General features: G+C 41.4%; 1 protein-coding gene across 2 annotated transcripts in view; it reads left to right on the top strand.

The window, feature by feature from the left end:
• The window catches only part of NDST4 (N-deacetylase and N-sulfotransferase 4), a 174,611-nt gene that overhangs the window by 76,746 nt on the left and 74,647 nt on the right, over positions 1–23,218 (top strand). For both annotated transcript variants that reach the window (XR_007356276.2, XM_048847159.2), the window contains exons 6-7: positions 16,363–16,548; positions 18,358–18,486. Coding sequence is in view for 1 of the 2 variants with exons in the window: in XM_048847159.2 (XP_048703116.2) it covers positions 16,363–16,548; positions 18,358–18,486 (315 nt within the window). In the remaining variant the exon portion in view is untranslated. The remainder of the gene's footprint in view (positions 1–16,362; positions 16,549–18,357; positions 18,487–23,218) is intronic.

Genomic DNA, 23,218 nt, shown 5'->3' with positions numbered 1-23,218 from the left:
AGATTGTAGGCAATGTGCAGTATTCTTGCCCTTGCGTGCCCATGCTCCATTCCCCACACATCAGTGCAGAATTATACTGGTGTTCAAACTTTTAGATATTCAGTAAAAACAGGACAAATAGAGCTCAATTTCCCAATTAAGTAAATCAAAGATTATTTAGACTCTTCCTTGCCTAACATCCTATTTATGTAAATATGGATGTGATATCACATATCGCAACTGGATCCAGGAAATGGAAGGGTACAGTTTGTTTTAATAATTGGTTTGGTTTTATTTACTCATATTTTGCACTTTCATAAAGATTTCTATGTGAAGAGCTCACAGTGCTTTACCCACAGTAATGGATTAAACCTTGCAAACTGAAAAGATCACAAGCATTATTATCTCCAATTTTCAGATAGAAGCACCAAGACAGAAGTAAGTGACTTTCCAAGATCCCATACAAAGACTGCGACAGAGCCACTAAAGACAGAGCAAAGCAAGTTTCCTACTTTCCTCCCCTCTCCTTTAGTCATGAGACTTTCATTTCCGCCCTCTTGTACATCCTTATCTGACAAAAACAAATAGAATTTATTTAATCCCAGGGCTTCACCTTTTTCTTTTGTCTCAATTAGTGTCAGCTAGTGAGTATTTCCTTGGGATGCTGAAATGCAGATGACACTGAAAATGATGCAGATGCAAGATAAACATTGTTGTGGATATAGACCACAAAAAAGAGGCAAGCGTATTCTTGAGTTAATGTTAAGAGAAATGAATATGCAAAACAACAACAGCAGATTCAGGTTGTCTGTAGTAATGTACATTATTTTGTATTTCCCCTTTATAATCCCAGCCGGGCTACCCTTTTGTTCCTAGAACTTTTCACCTGCCAAAACCACAGAGAAACCTTCAACTTTTTAAAAATACCAAATTCAAATTGAGCAAGTCAGTGACTGTCAGGTGCAGTGTGTCTACGCATCCCCAGGCTTCTGGGTCATCTTATTTTCAGTATCTGTAGTTAGTTTTGGGACAGTTGGATGCAGGAGGTTTTTATGGCATCTCTATTATCTGTGATAGTTTTGTTGAGTGTATGCAGAATCCACCACTTACTGCACAACTGATGTCCTTTTATTTGTGATTGGTAAATATTATAGCTAATGATCAGGATAATGAACATGCATTATTCTCGGACTAACCTGTTGGTCAACAAATTATTTTGGACTTTCAACCAATCCCTGGACCCACTTTCTGTTCTTTCCCTAATCCGTTTTTTCCATTCACAACATACCACCTTGCTTCATTTTGGCTCCATCTTCAGCTCTGTTCCCTAACAGTGACAGCATTCACCCTTTGTCTCTCTGACTCTCAGGTGTACAGACTCTGCTTCTTTTCTTTTGTGGCAGCAGTTGCTACAAGGAAGCTGTACTCTACACAAACATTTAGATCATTGCAAGCAGGGTTATGAATCTAGTCAACTGCAGACTAAATCTTCATGTGTACCCTTCAGATGCTCACTAATGCACTTTGATTTAGTACTGTTTCAAAGAGATCTAATCAAGTGTTAATTCACATCAGATGCGTACACAGGACCTCTATGGCTATGTCTACACTGCAGCTTATGTCGGCATAACTTATGTGAATAAACCATGCCCCTGAGCGACATAAGTTACGTCCACATAAGCTCTCGAGTGCACAGTGCTATGTTGGTAGGAAAGCTTCTCCTGCCCACGTATCTTCTGCTGTTCGCAGAGGTGGTTTTATTATGGCAGCGGGAGAGCTCTCTCCCAGCGGCATAGAGTATCTTCACCACATACGGTGCAGTGGCACTGCTGCAGCGCTGTCTGTGTAGACGTGCCCTGAAATCACCTCAGACGAATATGGTCTAGATTCATACCCACGCTTGCCCTGGTCTGTTTGTTCATACAGACAAACCCTTAGAATATGAAACTATTGATCTACTATGCAAAACTGTGGCTAAATGCTGACTGTTAGTATTATGTTACGTGTGCACATAACAGGTGACTGGCCTTGCTCCAATTAGCTTACAGTCCAAAGAGACAAAAGCCATGTGAAAACAATATTGTCCCCATTTTAGAGAGGAGGAACTGAGGCATGAAGAGACTAAATGACTTTTCCACGGTCACTCAGGAAATCTGTGGTAGAACTAGGAACTCAACCTAGGGCTCCTGAGCCTACGTCCAATGTCTTAGCCACATGACCCTCTTTCCTGGCAACCAATGTAGGCAGATGTTGCATTTGTTTTTGTTGTTGTAAAATCATGGAACCATATCTGTATTCATCTACTTATAGTGCAACCTAAACCACAATCCACAATTGATATAAAACAACAACTCTGTGTTCAAGCACACCAAATCACTTTTATGTCTAGAACTAACTGCCACAAAGCTCACAAACTTATTTTAACTTTCCATAATGTGAACTGAATCTTCTTGATACTCATCTGCGCTAAGCCACTTGCTAAAGGATCATGTCTAAATGGAAAATTTTCAACTAGATTAAATATGAAAAGTTTAAAAGTGAACTAAGATATTTATTTAAATCTGCAAACAGAAATTTGTATGCAATTAACAGTATTTAAGAGTTATTCAGAAAATAGACCTTTTAAAAATCAACTGTCATAACCGGATAAAATATAACACAAAAAGTTCTTGTATGAATTGACAACCAGGATGATGGCACATATATTCACCAATATAAATACAAATAAAAATAAATGAAATTATACATTAAGCTGGCTTAGTTTAAAAAAAAATCTCCTGAAGGAAATCTCACCCAGGCTCAACAATATTAGAAAAATATCTCACTGCTAAAAGTAGGTAATAGCTCATGTAAATCTTCTAATACTGCTAGGTGACAGTTTAAAATGTAGTGTATCCAGGTTGTCACTTTTTTTTTTGTGACAGGATAGAAAAAGTTCATCAAGATGCCTGCAGCTGGAGTGTTAACCACTTCATCATCTAACATAACATTATCAACAGTGGACGAAATAGTTTCAGTGAATATATGAAAAATCTGATAAAAACATATGACTTGCCATACCAAATAAGATAATTTGGTCTCTTTAGCCCCTGTCCTGCCTCTAGTAATGGCCAATACTAGAAGTTTTAATAGAAGCAAATAATGATCAGAATGCCAATTTTATGCTAATATAGCTTTAAAAAAAAAGCATGCAACTATGTTGTATATTCAGTTTGATTTTTCAGAAGAGATCTAGCAAATCTAAATGGTGAGTTTTCCAACCCTGCTGCTGCTGTCTGAATTTCCATTATCCTCTAGCATGTTAAAGCTGTGGAAATATGCAATATAAATGTCTTTCCTCCAAGAGTTTGCTGAGTTCCTGGAAAGCAATGTCCATTCTGTGTTCATGTTCTCTCCTTAGTAGAAGTGTTTGTAAATATAGAATGTGTAAAAACAGTTGATTCGGACATAGATTCAATAAAGTTCCATGTCCGGGCCCGTCTCAGTACAAAGACATAGGTCAGAAGCTGTTTTTCTCTTGCTTCAGCAAAGATGATAGCTAAGATAGGCAGCTTCTAGAGATGGCTTCAGTCTTTCAGAGCTTTGATAGAAGACTAAGAGAGTTAGGCTCCTATGTATTGAGACTGGATCCGGGCAACTGGGAATGTGTGCCAGTTCAACAGTGTTGCATTTTTTCAGTTCTAAGGGTCTAATTCTTGTCATCCTACTGTAAGATGCACAGACATTGGTCTGGGGAGGCAGGGGTGGTAATCAAATGAAGATTCCATGAGTCATCTGTGGTACGCAAGGCCGGTTAGCTCAGGAGCCTGGGACATCATGTGTTGCAGGGGCTTTAAGAAAGAGGAGCATGTACCGCTCCATTGCACAGCTTCATCTCTCCTGCCAATGATGGAATGAATGGACTTGACTGTGCCCCAAGACCTGATCACCATGACTTTTTGGAGATGTGGAGCAATATTTTGGACTCCTGATATTGGTCGTTGCCTATTGACTGCATTGTCTCTATTCTGCCATAGTGCCATGAAAACCCTGGGGTCCAAAATGTGGTAACGTATTACCCATCAGACACTTGCAAATAAATTATTGCTCTTAAAATACATATGATAAATTGGTCCATGGGCAAATTCCTATGAGGAATTTGTTAATATTTTGAAACTAGGAAGTTACCTGGTTGTACGCAAAGTTACAGTCAAATATAAACATTAAACAGTGCACAGCCGGGCCAAGTCAAGGTGAAGGATAGCTTTGACTAATTGGACTCAAGGTTGAAAATATTTAGGATGTTAGAGTCCATCAGGACAATAATACTGTATTATAAGGCTTTATCATTTCCTTTTTAGTAGGAAACTCCACTTGTAATAGAAGCTTTCTAGAGAATAGTCACCATTTACCAAGTCTAAGTCCAAAAGTGTCAAGATTTGCCTAATCAGTTTACAAGATGACACATACCAGTGCTTTTATCACCTGTGAAAACAGCTAGTGATGCCAGTCCATAAGAGACACTGTAATGTGCAATAAAAGACTGTGAAAAATCATTGATCCTTAGATGACTTTCAAAGTTCAATGTAAAACTCCAGATTTATTTTAAAGAAATAAGTTATCAAAGATCAGCCTTTCCCTTTGGTCCAGTTTGTTTCTGATACTGAATATAAAGTCTTTATTTTTAAGAACAATTAATTTTATATTGAATTTAATATCTGCAACAGACTAAGGAAGAATATAACACTTCCCTTCATCAATATATTTCTTGCTTTTTACCCACTTTAATTTTTTTATCATGTCTACCTATAAATTGATCTACTAGTTTATTCAGTTGGTAAAGCTACTATTTTTCTTTAAATCTTAACTATAGCCATTGACAAAGTCATTTCTGTGAATTTCCCCTTCACTCCACAGGACTACAAAAAATTGACAAAATCCCCTTTCCCTACTCATGCTTCATCTCCCAGGTTTTGGTAATGATCCTTTTCTACTGTGCAACACCTCACAATTTTTCTGTGGCTTCAACTTACATTGTCATTTAAACTAAGATAAAACTATTCTATTGTGACTCAATTAAATTATGAAAGCACGTAATTAGGAGCTCTGGAATCCTGCCGGCATTGTAAAAGAATGTGACATAGTTTTTGTATCGCATAAAGAGTTCCAAAGGTCTTTTTTTTACACACACACACACGTATATCTTTGGGTCTAACCTGTTACTTCCTGAGCACCCAAACAAAAAGGCAGTGGGAATCTTAGGTGCACAAAAAATACAAGATTGGACCTTATAGCAAGGTGGTTTGGTTGGGTGATATAGAAGCTAATAATTAGCCAATGCTGTTTCATATTTTGACTTCCCATTGTGACAAAAGCCACTGAAACACAATATATTCAAAGGAAAAAACGATTTTAACATAGAGTTAAGGTTGCTTGGTCATATGTCATCCCTTTGTTGAACATTGAGTTGAGCAGAACTCACCCTGTGAGAACCAGGAAATGCAAAGTTCAGGTTGCCCATGCAAACTGAATTCTGCGCTCTCTCAGCAATGCCCCACTACACCACCTTAACACACATACCTTTACTCTGCCAATTCCACAGTTGCTAAAATGTATAAGCTTTTCACCTCCTTTTACAACTCTCATTCTCACCCACAGGTTTCCAGTTAACACTGTTAATGAACAAAAATTTTAAGGAGGGGAAAAAAAAGGTTGCCAGCACCACCACCTCTCTATGGTTTTTGAACAATGCTTCAGTATGCACATACTCTCGCTGGCCTTTGGCATTATCAGATTGGGGTGGTTCCAGATCCTCGTGTACACTAACACACTTAGCGAACTCCCCAGAAAGGATACCACACGTGTATAATTTAAGAAATACTTCACAGACTGTTACAACTTCCTAACATTTACTCAAAGAATACCATCTCATTTTCACTTAACCATCATTAAAGCATTAGAATCCTCTCATATTCCTTCTCACTGCTGATAATAGCCTTTGTAATAAAAGTCCTATGCCCTGTTATGACTATAACATACACAATTCTGCATAGAAATGATACATTCTACATTCCCAAGGTACACATGCACCTCTTCCCCTTCCTCAAACACATGAGAGGGTGGAAAACATTGATCTCTTGATATCGCAGTCACAGCTCTGTCACACACCTCAAAGGAATCCACAGATCTCGCAGGGCTGGCCTTACCATGAGGTGAACTAAGGCGGCCACCTCAGGTGCCAGACTTTGGGCGGGCGCCACTAGTAGGACCCAGAGTGTAGAAAATTGTGTCTGCTGCCGGTGCATATGTATTCTCTCTGCTCTAGATGCTCAGAGATGGTGGAGTGATGTGCTGGAGGAAGGAGGGCACAAGAGACATAACAGGCAGGCAGGAGGAAAGGTGAGAGGGAATAACAGAAAGCAGCAGGAGCTGCAGGGAGAGAGAGGAGGAGGAGGAGCCTCTTCTGTACCTCTCTAGCACCCCCAGGAGCCTGGACTGATTAACACCAGCTTCTCAGGGAGCTTCCTGTTTCCTGCTGCTTCCCTGAACCCACTTGAGGAGAACAGGCAGTCGACTGAAGTAGTAGGAGCCAGTTAGGCCCTTAAGATGCTGATATCTTCTCTCACTCAGGCCCTGCTCATAACCTGCTTATTTGTCCCCTTCAACTGAGTGTTGAGAGCCAGTATAGTTGGTGCAGAACAGCAGCCATGAGTGAAAGAAGAAAACGCCCCTCTGGGGCAGCATTCAGAAAAAGAAAGAAAGCAAAGGAAGCTTTTCTATCTAAGCAGGGAGGAGCTCTTCTTAGGCCTTGTCTACACTACGAAATTAGGTCGAATTTATAGAAGTTGGTTTTGTAGAAAGTGTTTTTATACAGTTGATTGTGTGTGTCCCCACACAAATGCTCTAAGTGCATGTAGTGGGTGGAGTGTGTCCACAGTATTGAGGCAATTGTCGACTTCCGGAGCTTTGCACTGTGGGTAGCTATCCCACAGTTCCCACAGTCTCCGCCACCCATTTGAATTCTGGGTAGAAATCCCAATGCCTGCTGGGGCTAAAACATTGTTGCGGGTGGTTCTGGGTACATATCATCAAGCCCCCCTTCCCTCCCTCCCTCCGTGAAAGCAAGGGCAGACAATCATTTTGCACCTTTTTACTTGAGTTACCTGTGCAGACACCATACCACGGCAAGCATGGAGCCCGCTCAGCTAACCATCACCGTATGTCTCCTGGGTGCTGGCAGACGTGGTACAGCATTGCTACACAGCAGCAGTTTATTGCCTTTTGGCAGCAGACAGTGCACGCGGCACTGTGTTGCGTCCCTGATGTAGCATCTGTCCCTCTGAGATTTTTTGAAATGTTTTGGTATTTTGTCTTTTGGAATGTAGTTCCCATACAGCAATCAGATCCAGTACCTCCTGTTCGGTCCATGCTGGAGCTCTTTTTCAATTCTGGGACTGCATGGTCACCTGTGCTGATGAGCTCACCTGGCCAAACAGGAAATGAGATTCAAAAGTTCCTGCGACTTTTCCTGTACACCTGGCCAATGCATCAGAGTTCAGAGTGCTGTCCAGAGTGGTCATAATGGTGCACTGTAGGTTAGCTCCTGGAGGCCAATACCTTCGAATTGCATCCACACTAACCCTAATTCGAAACGGTGATGTCGATTTCAGCGCTAATCCCCTCATTGGGGAGGAGTACAGAAATCAGTTTTAAGAGCCCTTTATGTCGAAAAAATGGCTTCATTGTGTGGACGGGTGCAGGGTTAATTCGGATTTAATGCTGCTAAATCCGACATAAACTCGTAGAGTAGACTAGGCCTGAGATACATAGACACAGATGTTCACGGTGAGCCTTCCGGCCCCAGTGAAGATGTGCGTGGTGAGGAGATGCCTGATCTTCCAGTTAGTCAGAGTGCAGGTGACCTGGCAGCTGCTGCAGCATCCATATCTCCATCTCAGATGGATGTAACCATGCACATTCCTGAAGAAAAGCGTAGATCAGAGAAGAGTGTGGTGGAGGGGCAAGAAACAGCTGCTGCTGAGTTTATTTCCTGAAGTCTCGATGGTCCAGGACTGTGGACCCACTAGAGCAGCAGCCTGAGGACTTCCTTGTACTGCATGGGCCACAGCAAGTGAAAAACTTCATGTTCCCCAAAGACAATGAAAATAGAAGTTTCCATCCAACACATTACTGGCGTGAAATCCCCAATGGTGACAAAGTGGAGAGGCAATGCCTTATGTACTCAAAACCCCAGAATGCTGCATACTGTTTTTGTTGCAAACTCTTCCAGGCTAATTTCCAGCCACATCGGGTTCTACAGGAACAAAGGACTGGAAAAATCTGGCTAGAAATCTGGCATGCCATGAGAAGGCAGCAAATCACCAGAGAGCATTCTATAGGTAGAAAGAGCTTGAGATGAGACTAAGGTTAAAGGCCACCATACATGATCAGCATCACGAGAAGCTTGCATCAGAATCTCTTCGCTGGCAAAATGTTCTGAAAAGACTCATTGCCATTGTGAGAATGCTTGCTACCCAACCTAGCACTGTGAGGCACTTCAGATCAGCTGTATGTGCCAAACAATGGAAACATCTTTAAAATTGTGGAGCAGATGGCTGAGTTTGATGCTGTACTCCAGAAAAGTCACCACCCAAGAAATGTACACACACCACTACCTTGGAAAAATGATTCAAAATGAGATCACACAGTTACTGGCAACAGAAGTCAAACAGAAGATTGTGGCAGATCTGAAGTCAGCAAGATATTACTCTGCTATTCTGGACTTCAAACCTGACATCAGCAATATGGAACAAATGAGTTGAATGGTGTGTTTTGTAACAACAGCAGAACCTAGTGAAAATGTCCCTGCAATGGTGACTGTCAGAGAGCATTTTCTAGAATTTATTGACATTGATGATACTACAGGAGCTGGTATGACAAATGTGCTTCTTAAAAAGCTGGAAGATATAGGAATTGTGATAGCTGACATAAGAGGTCAGGGCTACGATAATGGTGCCATCATGATAGGAAAGAACAGAGGAGTGCAGACACGGATCCGAAAGTTAAACCCTTGAGCTTTTTTTGTCCCATGCAGTTCTCATTCATTGAACTTGGTGGTCAGTGATGCAGCATCAGCTTCTAGTGAGGCTGCTGAATTTTTAAATGTAATTCAAAGCATCTATGTATTTTTCTCTGCATCAACTCATCGATGGCAAATTTTGAAGCAATATCCTCTCTGACACTGAAACCACTGACTGCCACTGCCAAGGTTCCTTCCCCACTCTGAACTCTAGGTTACAGATGTGGGGACCTACATGAAAGACTCCCTAAGCTTATTCTTACCAACTTAGGTTAAAAGCTGCCACCACCAAAGTGTTACACAAGGAACGGGGAAGTGCCCACTTGGAAACGTCTCGCCCCCCAAAGTATCCCCCCAAGCACTACACCCCCTTTCCTGGGGAAGGCTTGATAAAAATCCTCACTAATTTGCATAGGTAAACACAGACCCAAACCCTTGGATCTTAAGAACAATGAAAAAGCAATCGGGTTCTTAAAAGAAGAATTTTAATTAAAGAAAAAGTTAAAGAATCACCTCTGTAAAATCAGGATGGTAAATACCTTACAGGGTAATCAGATTCAAAACATAGAGAATCCCTCTAGGCAAAACCTTAAGTTACAAAAAGATACAAAAACAGGAATATACATTCCATCCAGCACAACTTATTTTATCAGCCATTTAAACAAAACAGAATCTAACACATATCTAACTAGATTGCTTACTAACTCTTTACAGGAGTTCTGACCTGCATTCCTGCTCTGGTCCCGGAAAAAGCATCACACAGACAGAGAGACCCTTTGTTCCCCCCTCCCCTCCAGCTTTGAAAGTATCTTGTCTCCTCATTGGTCATTCTGGTCAGGTGCCAGTGAGGTTATCTTAGCTTCTTAACCCTTTACAGGTGAAAGGGTTTTTCCTCTGGCCAGGAGGGATTTAAAGGTGTTTACCCTTCCCTTTATATTTATGACAGCCACATGATGGGAAAGTCGAGTGGAGGTGATAAAGCCTATCAAACATCAAATTAGGAAGATAGATGATGCCATAGTTGCCATTATGGAGGATAATGCTATGACAAAAAGAATGAGGAGTACTTTGTTCCTGTGCTTTTTCAGGGTGTTCCTTGAACAAATGATGTCATTTCTTTTGGTAGGAAGGTTTCTGTAGGTTAAGAATGAGCTCTCAAAACTGGATACTCTCAGAAAAAAAACAACCTTCCACACAAACTTCCTCATGGCTGGACTTTACAAAAACTAGACAAGCCATTTACAACACACACTTTGCTTCTCTACAAGGGGAAAAGGATACTAAACTATCCAAACTACTACATGCCACAAGGGGCCACAACAGTGGTTCCATTAACTCACCCAACAATATTGTCAATCTATCCAGCTATACTCAGCCCGACAGAAGAGTCTGTCCTATCTCGGGCCCCTCCTTCTGCCCCTTCACCCCACGAACATGATACAGATCTGCGGTGACCTAGAATCCTACTTTTGATGTCTCCAACTCAAGGAATACAATATTTCCAACACAACTCTGAACAACACACTAACCCACAGAAACCTTCCTACCAACACTACAAAAAGAAGGATTTTGCGTGAACCCCTCTTGAAGGTCAAAGCAACAGACTGGACTTCGACGTAGAGTGCTTCCGCCAATGTGTACGGGCTGAAATTGTGGAAAAGCGGCATCATTTGCCCCATAACCTCAGCCATGCAGAACACAATGCCATCCACAGCCTCAGAAACAACTCTGACATCATAATCAAAAAGGCTGACAAAGGAGATGCTGTTGTCACCACGAATAGGTCGGAATATGAACAAGAAGCTGCTAGGCAGCTCTCTAACACCACATTCTACAGGCCATTACCCTCTGATCCCACTGAGGGTTACAAAAAGAAACTACACCATTTGGTCAAGAAACTCCCTGAAAAAGCACAAGAACAAATCTGCAGAGAGACACCCCTAGAACCCTGACCAGGGGTATTCTATCTGCTACCCAAGATCCATAAACCTGGAAATCCTGGACGCTCCATCGTCTCAGGCATTGGCACTCTGACAGCAGGATTGTCTGGCTATGTAGACTCTCTCCTCAGGCCCTATGCTACCAGTACTCCTAGTTATCTTCGAGACACCACTGACTTCCTAAGGAAACTACAATCCATCGGTGATCTTCCAGAAAACACCATCCTGGCCACTATGGATGTAGAAGCCCTCTACACCAACATTCCACACAAAGATGTACTACAAGCCATCAGGAACAGTATCCCCAATAATGTCATGGCAAACCTGGTGGCTGAACCTTGTGACTTTGTCCTCACCCACAACTATATCACATTTGGGGACAACGTATACCTTCAAGTCAGCAGCACTGCTATGGGTACCCGCATGGCCCTACAGTATGCCAACATTTTTATGGCTGACTTAGAATGCTTCCTCAGCTCTTGTCCCCTAACTCCCCTACTCTACATGTGCTACATTGGTGACATCTTCATCATCTGGACCCATGGAAAAGAAGGCCTTGAGGAATTCCACCATGATTTCAACAATTTCCATCCCACCATCAACCTCAGCCTGGACCAGTCCATACAAGAGATCCACTTCCTGGACACTACAGTGCTAATAAGCGATGGTCACATAAACACCACCCTATAACGGAAACCTACTGACTGCTATACTTACCTACATGCCTCCAGCTTTCATCCAGACAACATCACACAATCCATTGTCTACAGCCAAGCTCTAAGATACAACCACATTTGCTCCAATCCCTCAGACAGAGACAAACAGCTACAAGATCTCTATCAAGCATTCTTAAAACTACAATACCCACCTGCTGAAGTGAAGAAACAGATTGACAGAGCCAGAAGAATACCCAGAAGTCACCTACTCCAGGAGACAGGCCCAACAAAGAAAGTAACAGAACGCCACTAGCTGTCACCTTCAGCCCCCAATTAAAACCTCTCCAGTGCATCATCAGGGACCTACAACCTATCCTGAAGGACGATCCCTCACTCTCACAGATCTTGGGAGACAGGCCCTCACTTACAGACAGCCCCCCAATCTGAAGCAAATAATCACCAGCAACCACACACCACTCAACAGAACCACTAACCCAGGAACCTATCCTTGCAACAAAGCCCTTTTCCAACTGTGTCCACATATCTATTCAAGGGACACTATCATAGGGCCAAATCACATGTGCTGTGGCTGAAGCTCGTTTACCTGAACATCTACCAATGTAATCTATGCCATTATGTTCCAGTAATGCCCCTCTGCCATGTACATTGGTCAAACCGGACAGTCTCTACGCAAAAGAATAAATGGACACAAATCAGACGTCAAGAATTATAACATTCAAAAACCAGTCGGAGAACACTTCAACCTCTCTGGTCACTTAAGTAACAGACTTAAAGGTGGCAATTTTGCAACAGAAAAGCTTCAAAAACAGGCTCCAACGAGAAACTGCAGAACTGGCATTAATTTGCAAACTGGACACAATTAAATTAGGCTTGAATAAAGACTGGGAGTGGATGGGTCATTACACAAACTAAAAACTATTTCCCCATGCTATTTTTTTCCCTACAGTTACTCACACCTTCTTGGCAACTGTTTGAAATGGGCCATCCTGATTATCACTGCAGAAGTTTTTTTCTCCTGCTGATAATAGCCCACCTTAATTGATCAGTCTCATTGGCGTTGGTATGGCAACACCCATTTTTTCTTTGTATATATATATACCTTCCTACTGTATTTTCCACTGCATGCATCTGATGAAGTGAGCTTTAGACCACGAAAGCTTATGCCCAAATAAATTTGTTAAATCTCTAAGGTGCCACAAGTACTCCTCGTTCTTTTTGCTGATACAGACTAACACGGCTACCACTCTGAATGCTATGACAGGAACTGTTCGTGGGAGAACAGTGGCAGAGGGAAATGGAATCACCAGAAACATACATAACTTCAAATTGCTGTGTGGCTTAATGTTGTGACATGACATACTGTTTGAAATAAATATTGTAAGCAAGAGACTCCAAGGTGTTGACCTTGATATATCTGGAGCAATGGAACAACTGGACAAAGCAAAGTCATACCTACAGTCTTGCCAGTCAGATGAGGGATTTCAAAACTTTCTGAGGAGTGCACAGAAGTTGGTAGAGGAACTTCACACTGAAGCTATTTTTCCACCCATTCAAGAACAAACAAGAGTCACTGAAGAAGACATTTTGCTTACGAGGCACAGGATAATCCCATAAGAGACCCCAAACAACAATTCAAAGTTGAATTCTTTAACCAGGTGCTAGATTGTGCAATACAGTCAGTTGAAGAATGTTTCATGTAGCTCAAGGAACACAGCAGTATATTTGGGATGTTGTATGATATTCCAAAACTCCTCACTATACCTGAAGAAGACCTACACCAGCAAAGCAGGGCACTAGAGACAGTGTTGACACATGATGACAAGCGCAATATTGATGTGAGTGATTTAGGTGAAGAACTGAAAGCCCTTTCAAGATACATTTCAGCAGGATCAACTCCAAAAGCTGTTCTGGAATATATGTGCACAAATAAGGTGACCACCCTCTTTCCAAATGCTTTTGTTGCTCTGTGCATGCTTCTAACACTTCCTGTAACAGTTGCCAGTGGTGAACGCAGCTTCTCCAAGCTGAACATAATAAAAACACATCTACGCTCCACAATGACACAGGAGAGGCTGGTCAGCCTTGCAACAATCTCAGTAGAGCATGAGCTGGCCCAGAATGTGGATGTTCAGCAGGGAGCAGTTCAAATCTTTGCAACCAAGGCACGGAAAGCACCACTTTGATTATTCAAACAGATAAAAATGCCAGGGTTTACTACGCAGATAAGAAAAGTTACATGTGCGGTTCAGGCGTTTGAAAGTTAAGTGTTACTTAAAATTTTTGAACAAAGCATTTTAAGTTGTTAGTTCTCCTTTATTGGGGTAGGTGGCAGAGCCATACTATGAGAGGAGTAGAACAGGAAGAAGGCAGAATTGAGACTTTTCAAAGTTTGGCCCAAGTGAGGGGGCATGGGGCGTCATTTGAGCTCCCCGCCTCAGGTGCCAAAATGTTGTGGGCCGACTCCGAGATCTCACAAACACACCTCTACCAAGCAGCACTAATTGCCTCCACCATTCAGTACACCTGACGCTGACCACAGTGCATGAGGAAAATAAATTCTTAGACTCCTCTCATATCCCAGCTTGTTACTGACAATGCCCTCTGTAATAAAACTCCTGCCCTGCTAATTATATAATGTACACAATTCTGTATTGAAATTATGCATACTAGAACCAGAAGGTACATGTGGAGCTTTTCCCATTGCTCATATATATCAGAGGGTGCAAGCACAGATCCCCTTATCACATAATCACAGCCAGGAAAACAGAAGGAATGTAGCATAGGCAACCTTTTTTATTTGTTTCTTTTTTGTCCTTTTAGTTTGAATGTTGTTCAACTCACTGTTCTGCAAGAGAACAACATACTATCGAACAATCTTAACCCTAGGTTAAATTTGGTTTTTCCCATTGAATTTCCTAGGTTTTTTTGGTTTTGTCTTAAAACAGGAAAAAGTTTTGTTGTTGTCATTAGGCGTCAGTAGTCATTTAGGCAGTTGTACATATGTCCCACAATTAGTATTCTGAGCCAACCTCCCCCCAGACACACACCAGCTGTGCCCCACCAGCCTTGCTTTGGAGCATCTCCAAGCCATGCCACTTACCATTCAAAGCATCCCCCCCTCCAACTTGCCACCTCCCCACAATGGTACCTAGACCTCCCCACAACAACTAGGGAACATGTCTCCCTGAAGTTTTCACTCCCTGGTATACAAACATTTATATTGCCTTTATTTCCCTCCTTCTATAACCAGACACATATCCAGAGCCCAGAGTGAAAAACAACTATGTTACAGTAGAGGGTGCGCTGGCAGAGCTGGGGGTGCAGGAAGGTTGGAGTGTGGGTTGGGTGTACTGGCAGAGATGTGGGGTGCTATGCCTCCCACACTTGACTCCCCAACTTCTCTTGCCATCCATCCCCATTAATCTCCAAACCCCTCTTTCCCTGTTCTCCCACTCCTAATACGTACCTTTGTCTCACATGTCTACTTTTCCCCCCAGAGGATTTGATTACATTTCCTCCTCTCCCCCCCACAAAAAAAATTGCCACTCATGAGTGCAGTTACTTAGTCCAAAATTGTAGCAGCCTCCAGTTACTTAGTCCAAAACTCCTTTTTTCTTGGGTGGGCAGAGAGTTTGTGATCAACTCATCCTTAGATATGTTAATTGAAGGAAGAATTCACAGCAGTCAAGAGGTCTGTGGTTCAGCCAGTCATTAGTACCTTTCAGTTTAATAGTACAAGACAGCCGAAGGAAACCAGGTTTTGGGAGTTTTTTGAGGGGGCCTGTAATTTGGGAACCCATCAGCAAAATGACCACAAATTTGAATCACTAATGTGCACCAATTTCAAAGCAATCCAATTAACTGTTCAGATTTGAGAGCACTTACAAAAGTTAAATTTTATAGCATATTAAATGGTGGTCATGGAAACCCTCTAGCTGATTTTTCCATATTGGTGCACACACAGTGTAAAAAAGTACATTTTCTTAAATATATTCTTATTTTGGGTCCCCCAAAGATTTAGTGAGTACCATGCACTACCTGGGGTAAAATTCAACAGATTGATCAGGGAAAATAAACCCACCCCCTGGAAACTATTTTATCCCTTTTAAGAAAATATTGTCATCCTCAATTCTAATAGAATAGAAGTTTAACAACAAAAGCAAAGCAGCCTAAAGGATAACAGGGCAGTGTGCATGCTGATATACAACACATAGCATTTACTCTACCTAAAGCCATGGAAATATTCCTCTGCTTTTTGTAATATAAAATATAAACAAATGGTAATTGTCATGTCAACACGTTTCTCTTTGTTTGTTGATCAAAGACAATTTGAAATTTAACTAAATGAAACAGCATAATTTCCCAGCCCTTTGAAAATTACTTTAAAAAAAACATCCAACCAGATAGGGCATATTTTATAAATACACATAACGCATAATACACAGGCAGTCAAATCTGTTCTAAACAATGGTAGCTCAATATTATCCAACAGGATTATTTTCCCCTCGATACTATAAACCAATTATTTTGCACCTTGTGTCTCTTATTTTTAGTGTGAGTGTTATATATACAAAACACACACACATACATGATTGCCCAAAAGCAACAGTTTCTTTAAAGCTACTGGTTGGTAGAATAAGAATAAACTTGATGGCATTACATATTATCCTTGTATACTAAATGTGTTGTTTCTTTTGCTTTGTTTCAGGAGCATGGTATTCCGACTGACATGGGTTATGCAGTGGCTCCGCACCACTCCGGGGTCTACCCTGTACATGTTCAGCTTTATGAGGCCTGGAAGAAGGTCTGGGGTATCAAAGTCACAAGCACAGAAGAGTATCCACATTTAAAACCTGCACGGTACAGACGGGGCTTCATCCACAATGGCATCATGGTACATGGCATTTCCATTACTTCATTGCAATACTTCTTTAAGAATGACTAAAAAATCTATTTCACAAATGCACCAAGCTTTACAATGGGCACTGAAATCCTTGAAGATAGTGGATTTGTAAGGATACTAAAACAGTTTTACCAGTGTGCAGCCAGTTTCCAAAAGAAAGAAGAGCAAAGACGGTGTTTTGGGGTGGGTGTTGGTTTTTTTGTTGGGGGGGGTTGTTGGTTTTTTTTGGGTGGGGGAGTTGGTCACTTTCCAATGTGATTATCAGAAATAAAATGTACCAGTAAATAACCAATCCTGGACTATAATTGCATACCTTTGCAATTCATTAAAATGCCCTAGTCCCATATCCAAGGGTCTGACTCACTACAATGCATAAAGGGTCTGGGACCCGCCAAAAGGGAAGAGAAACAAAGGTACAATATGATTCTCCAGTCCACAGGATACTTTGGTTGGGCCAGATTTTGTGTTTAGATATACCTATGCAAGTCCCAGAGCACAGGGTCTGAAACTATGCCTGTGAAAGTTTCACAGGCTGCGCATTGCGGTGAGGAGAGAGAAAGCTTTCTACATCTTCCTTTCAGTAGCAGATGCATTAAAAGCCAAGATAACATGTAGGAATCACTTGGCCTATCACTTTAATATGCAGCTGCTCCTAGAATGGAACAAAGCAGCTGATGAACAGCCAGATGCAACACTACACCACAGTTTAGAGCAAAAATGTAGAAGAATCATGTTCAATTGAAACGGTAAAGAGAATTTAGGTAGATAGAAGGTAAATTACACAAGTTGGAATTTGCACAGGACACAGAATGGAAATCTTGACGGGTCAAGTTCTGGCATGGTATACATAGGTAAAGTTCCTGTTGACTTTAACAAAAGCCATGGACATGCATTTAAGAGCATGTATCTAATATTTGTCAAACGTATATATTAATAAATATATTAAATGTATGCTTAAGTGCTTTGCTGAATAGAAACCGTAAATTATTTTGTTTTTTGTTCATTTGGACAGAATACAAAAGAGAGCACAAATGGTAAACTGGCAAAAAACCTAAGTCAAAATTGAGTAATGTCTGTGTAAGTACTGAACAGTATCACAGTTCTTAGTGCTTTTCTTCAGAGGTCTGATGTGCTTGTGATTAAAGAGTTAATGAAATAGCTCTAAGTAGTGGAAATTTTAGGTTTTTGGTGGGTTTTTTTTTCCATCTGCTGGTTTTCAGAATCCTAACAAACAATCTCCTGATTTATGATTGTATGTAGAGCTGACCTCGGGATATACTCATTCAACAGTCCTATCAGCCCCAGTACATATTTCACTAGTGGGGTCTAATTTGATTTTCAGGGCAAAGGAAAGAATAAACTAGTTCTTTTTGGGTCTGTAACCTAGAATACCAATTGTGCGCTATATCTTACCAGCAAGAAGATTAATAGCCTAAGATAGTGAAGATGGCTGAGAAGCGCTATTTGTCTTTTAACAAACTATCCTTGCTAAAAGAATAGAAGCTCTTTTCTTCCTTTTAAAAATCCCTAAGAACAAACCCTGAATTATTACTTTGTGAAACATATGCAATGGCCTGGACAAAGGCTGTGGAACACACATGTACTGCAGCCTTTCAACTGGCAGCTAGAGATCTCAACATCTGCATAATCGTGCTTATTTACAATAAGACAGCTGCTGGAACAAAAGAATCCATCTGTGAGCATTTCAGAATGCAGACTCGGAAGAAATTTTTGGGGTGGAGCTTGCAGAAATAGGGTCATGACACTATCTTTTTTTTTTTTTTTTTACTTTGTTCTCAGGTACTTCCTCGACAGACCTGTGGCCTTTTCACCCACACAATTTTCTACAAGGAGTATCCTGGGGGCCCTCAAGAATTGGACAAAAGCATCCGAGGAGGTGAACTCTTCCTCACAATCCTCCTGAATCCCGTATGTACCTTGTTTGCTACCCTTTGCTGTGTACCTTTGCTATCAGTATTGGAGGTGAATGGGACAGAATAACCTATATAGTTAATTCAGTTCCGATAAATCAACTACTTTTGCCCAGAGGTGGTGAGCACTTAAAAGGAAATAAGCAAAAACTGTATTGTAAGGAGTAATGTGGATCCCAGGTGATACAAATCAGAAGCAAATGTATACATATATTTCCAAACAGTATCTGTTTTCCAACCCCAGTGCTAGGCCTTTGGGAATAAGGGGACACTGAATAGACTAACAGGGGCAAAGGAAAACAATGGTGATGGAGAAAACTGCATGATCCTGGTTCTCCTTCCTGTTCTTCCTCTCCCCCCGTGCTTTCCCCCACACACAAACACACACTCTCACTCCTTTGGATCCTTGAAAGCTGCACATCTTTCATCTCTGCTCCCACTGCATCCCCCTAATAGGGCAAACTATAGGAACAGGTTCACATGCATAGGATATTCAGATCAAGCTGCTAAAGAACAGACAACCTAATCCTGTGATGCTACCCACAGAAACCCCCACTCCACGCAGCATATAACTTGCTCTTTGTGGGGAGTTTTGCATGAACACATGTAGAAGGGGAAAGAAGAGAGGAAATGAAGAGAAAAAAATGGAAGCATGAGCATTGTGGGAGGAGGACACAGAATGTGGGTATGGTCATTAATCCATCACAATGGGGCTGCAGGATAATGTTGGGGGGGGGAAATAACATTATAATTATAGAAGATTTCAGTTTTCATTTTGTTCAGGGCTTGTCTACACTACTCACCGGATTGGTGGGCAGTGATGGATCGAACAGCAGTCGATTTATCACGACTAGTCTATTATAAACGTGATAAATCGACCGCTAAGCCCTCTCCCGTCAACTCTGGTACTCCACCAGGGTGAGATGCGCAGGCGGAGTCGACGGGAGAGCGTCAGCTGTTGACTTACCGCAGTGAAGTCACCGCGGTAAGTAGATCTAAGTACGTTGACTGTAGCTACGCTATTCACATAGCTGAAATTGCGTATCTTAGCTCGACTCCGCGTGGTAGTGTAGACACGTCCTCAGGTAGTAACATTTCATTTTTCTGATACTTTTTATATGTAGTTTGTAAAAAATACACTTTGATATGGTAGAAAGTGTCACTGTCACTCATTTGGGATGACTTGCATAACTATCTTCTGACTTCACTTCTCTTGACTAATAAAGCCAGCCCAAGCTTTGCTAATAAACCCTCATTAATACACAATACATCTCCAAGCCATGCCACTTACCATTCAAAGCATCCCCCCCTCCAACTTGCCACCTCCCCACAATGGTACCTGGACCTCCCCACAACAACTAGGGAACATGTCTCCCTGAAGTTTTATCATATACATATGGCTCCACTTACCAAGAATCAAGGATGCAAAATTGTGTGAATTCAGGCATTGAGAGGAATATCCTTTAAATTCCTTTAGGTTTTGGAGGCAGGAACCTCTGCCATGAGTTGAGGTTTTTTTTCTGTTTAGTTCTTTAGAGCAGGGTTTCTCAAACTTCATTGCACTGCAACCCCCTTTTGACAACAAAAGTTACTACATGACCCCAGGAGGGGGGACTGAAGCCTGAGCTCACTGGAGCCCTTCCCAAAGCCTGGGCCCCATCGCCCCATGCAAGTGGGCCAAAGTCAAAGCCCAAGGGCTTCAGCCTCAGGTGGGGGGCCTGTAACCTGAGCTCTGGCACCCAGAGCTGAAGCCCTCAGGCTTTGGCTTTGGCCCTGGGCGGTGTGGCTTGGGCTTCAATCCTGGGTCACAGCAAATCTAACGCCAGCCCTGGTGACTCCATTAAAATGGAGTCGTGACCCACTCTGGGGTCCTGACCCACAGTTAGAGAACCGCTGCTTTAGAGTCAACTTCTGCTCTGAATTACACCCTTTTGAACCCCATCAGCTTCACTGGGGTTGGATAAGAGAAACTTTGAACCTAGTTATTAAATCACCTCCCCTTAATTTCTTTCCTGAGCAAGGACATGCTTTGGGTCCCATCACAATTCATTCCAAAGGGTGAATACTGAGTTCCATATATATCAGCCCATTGTTCTCCCATGGTTGTAGCCAGAATCAGTGTCCTCTCAGCAGTGGAAACTCCATCACTTGAATATTAAAGGAGCACTAATGCTTTCCCTTGCCTATGCCCAGAGTTTTCAGAGAATGCAGCAACTTTGTTTCATGGGTTGCAAAAATGGTAGAGCAGCCTTGAAGACTACCAATACTTTTGGGCTAAGGACTGTTGTTTTTTTATAATCAGGCCATATATCCACAGCCTAAGGTTGTAAATTGTCACTCTGTCAGATGCAGAGAAACTTCATGGGTTCTGAGAGCTAAATCATCTGTTTGGATAGCCATAAAGTAAGTGATCATCCCCACTTGTACATCTTGTACATCATTATCAGTTTGAACTGACTTTTTATAATGATACTTCTTTTGTCCAGAAGGTTCTTCAAGAAGCACACTAAAGTAAGCTCCTCTAACTCACTGTTCACTCTGGGCCACATCCAAAACCTGTGGAATTTCATGGGATTTTTTCCATTGACTTCAATGGGCAATGGATCAGGCCCCATCTCACTCTCTGTTCTCATTGGTTCTGTTTTTAAGATGTGAGAACTAAGATGTAGGACAAGTGAAAATTACATACTAGTCATTCTTTTCATCATTATCTTCTCTTTCCCCATCTACTATTCCTTCTTCCACACAGGAAGTGATACCTCTTGTGTGATACCTAATTTTCATAGGTGTGGCACATCAATAGCTCAAATTGGTATGTTTCAGGGTGCCGTGTTAGTCTGTATCCGCAAAAAGAAAAGGAGTACTTGTGGCACCTTAGAGACTAACAAATTTGTTTGAGTATAAGCTTTTGTGAGCTACAGCTCACTTCATCGGATACATTCAGTGGAAAATACAGTGGAGAGATTTATATACACAGAGAACATGAAACAATGGGTGTTACCATACACACTGTAAGGAGAGTGATCAGGTAAGGTGAGCTACTATCAGCAGGAGAGTGGGGGGGGGGGAACTTTTGTAGTGATAATCAAGGTGGGCCATTTCCAGCAGTTGACAAGAACGTCTGAGGAACAGTAGGGGGGGGGGGGTAAACATGGAGAAATAGTTTTACTTTGTGTAATGACCCATCCAATCCCAGTCTTTATTCAAGCCTAAGTTAATTGTATCCAGTTTGCAAATTAATTCCAATTCAGCAGTCTCTCATTACAGTGTGTATGGTAACACCTATTGTTTCATGTTCTCTGTGTATATAAATCTCCCCACTGTATTTTCCACTGAATGCATCCGATGAAGTGAGCGGTAGCTCACAAAAGCCTATGCTCAAATAAATTTGTTAGTCTCTAAGGTGCCACAAGTACTCCTTTTCAAATTGGTATGTTACAGTTAAAGAAACTTCATTTCTTGCCTTTAATATCAGACCACTTTTATTTAGATGTCTAAAATAGATTTAAGACTCTAAAATTAGATGCCCATATGTGAAAATTTTACCCTATGGCCCTTGGGAGCAAAGTTGGAGTCTGAGTCAAAGAGACTCAGATTTAGAGAAGTGAGGCACCTTTATTAAGACTTTTTATGTACAATGTGTGTGTGACCTACATGTCAGAATAAAAAGTCCTACTCTTAGTCCTATCTCTCTGAATCCACCATGACTCTCTAACTCAGAAAATCTTGTCTTCCCACATCTCCCTCATCTGTAACTTTGGCTTATCACTGCTTCTGGAACATTGCTAGAACTTGTCCTTCATGATACCATGCATTCACTGTAATCTTTACCCATGCATCACTCAATTCCTTCCTTAGGAAATCTATGATTTTCCTAAACTGCTGTTTGCTAAACTTCAGACAGTTCAGCACTCTACAGCCAAACTAGTCTCATTCCAGGAAGTGAAAGCTTTATTATTACCCAATTCCTGGGTCATCTTAATTCTATTCCAACATATCTCCAAAACTAATTTTAAAATGCCCTTAATATTTTCAGATTTCCCTGTTAACTAATTTCACCCTACTTCTCAGACCTGCTCTCCTGTCTGTCCATTTTCCCCGCTTCACTCCTCAGCCTCTTTTCCTCTCCTTTCACTTTTACATAATGGGTAATCAGTTTAACTTGTTCAGCCTATTGGTGCATCTCTCCTTTCCACATGCCTGGTCTGTTCCAAACCACTGTTTGTGTGTGTGATTTCTTGTAATTTTGTCTAAATACCTTTCTTTAAAGGCACTCTGATGCCATAGTGAGGGCCACAGTATAGGAGCCTGTAGCAGGGTAAAAACCTTTTACATAACTTAGTCTCTATGAGGCATTATGCTATATTATGCATTAAATTGTCAGATATGAATATAGTGTGATTTATTGTATTTCTGCTGTTTGAGGAATGTCCTGTATTCATTTTTCTCATTGTTAATTAAAGGTGAAAAAGGTGATACAGCAGATACATTATTTTTCCATGCAGTCTACTCCCAATATATTCTAACTAGACTACATATCTTTGTTGATCAGACTATTTGAAATCAGGATAAAGTTAAAAGCTACAGGCTTTCAAAAGAAAAAAGGGGTGGGGCTTTTTGTTTGTTTGGGGGCTTTTTTCTGATTTCCTTTAGTATATGAGCTTGTTTGACCACAGTAAGTTCCAATAACTTGAAAGTACAATATATAATATTGGGTGACATTTGAAAAG

The sequence above is a fragment of the Caretta caretta genome, chromosome 4, assembly GCF_965140235.1.
Source record: "Caretta caretta isolate rCarCar2 chromosome 4, rCarCar1.hap1, whole genome shotgun sequence".
In the NCBI taxonomy this organism is placed as follows: Eukaryota; Metazoa; Chordata; order Testudines; family Cheloniidae; genus Caretta; species Caretta caretta.
Note: the sequence above shows the minus strand (reverse complement) of the source record. Positions and strands in the feature narration are given on the sequence as shown.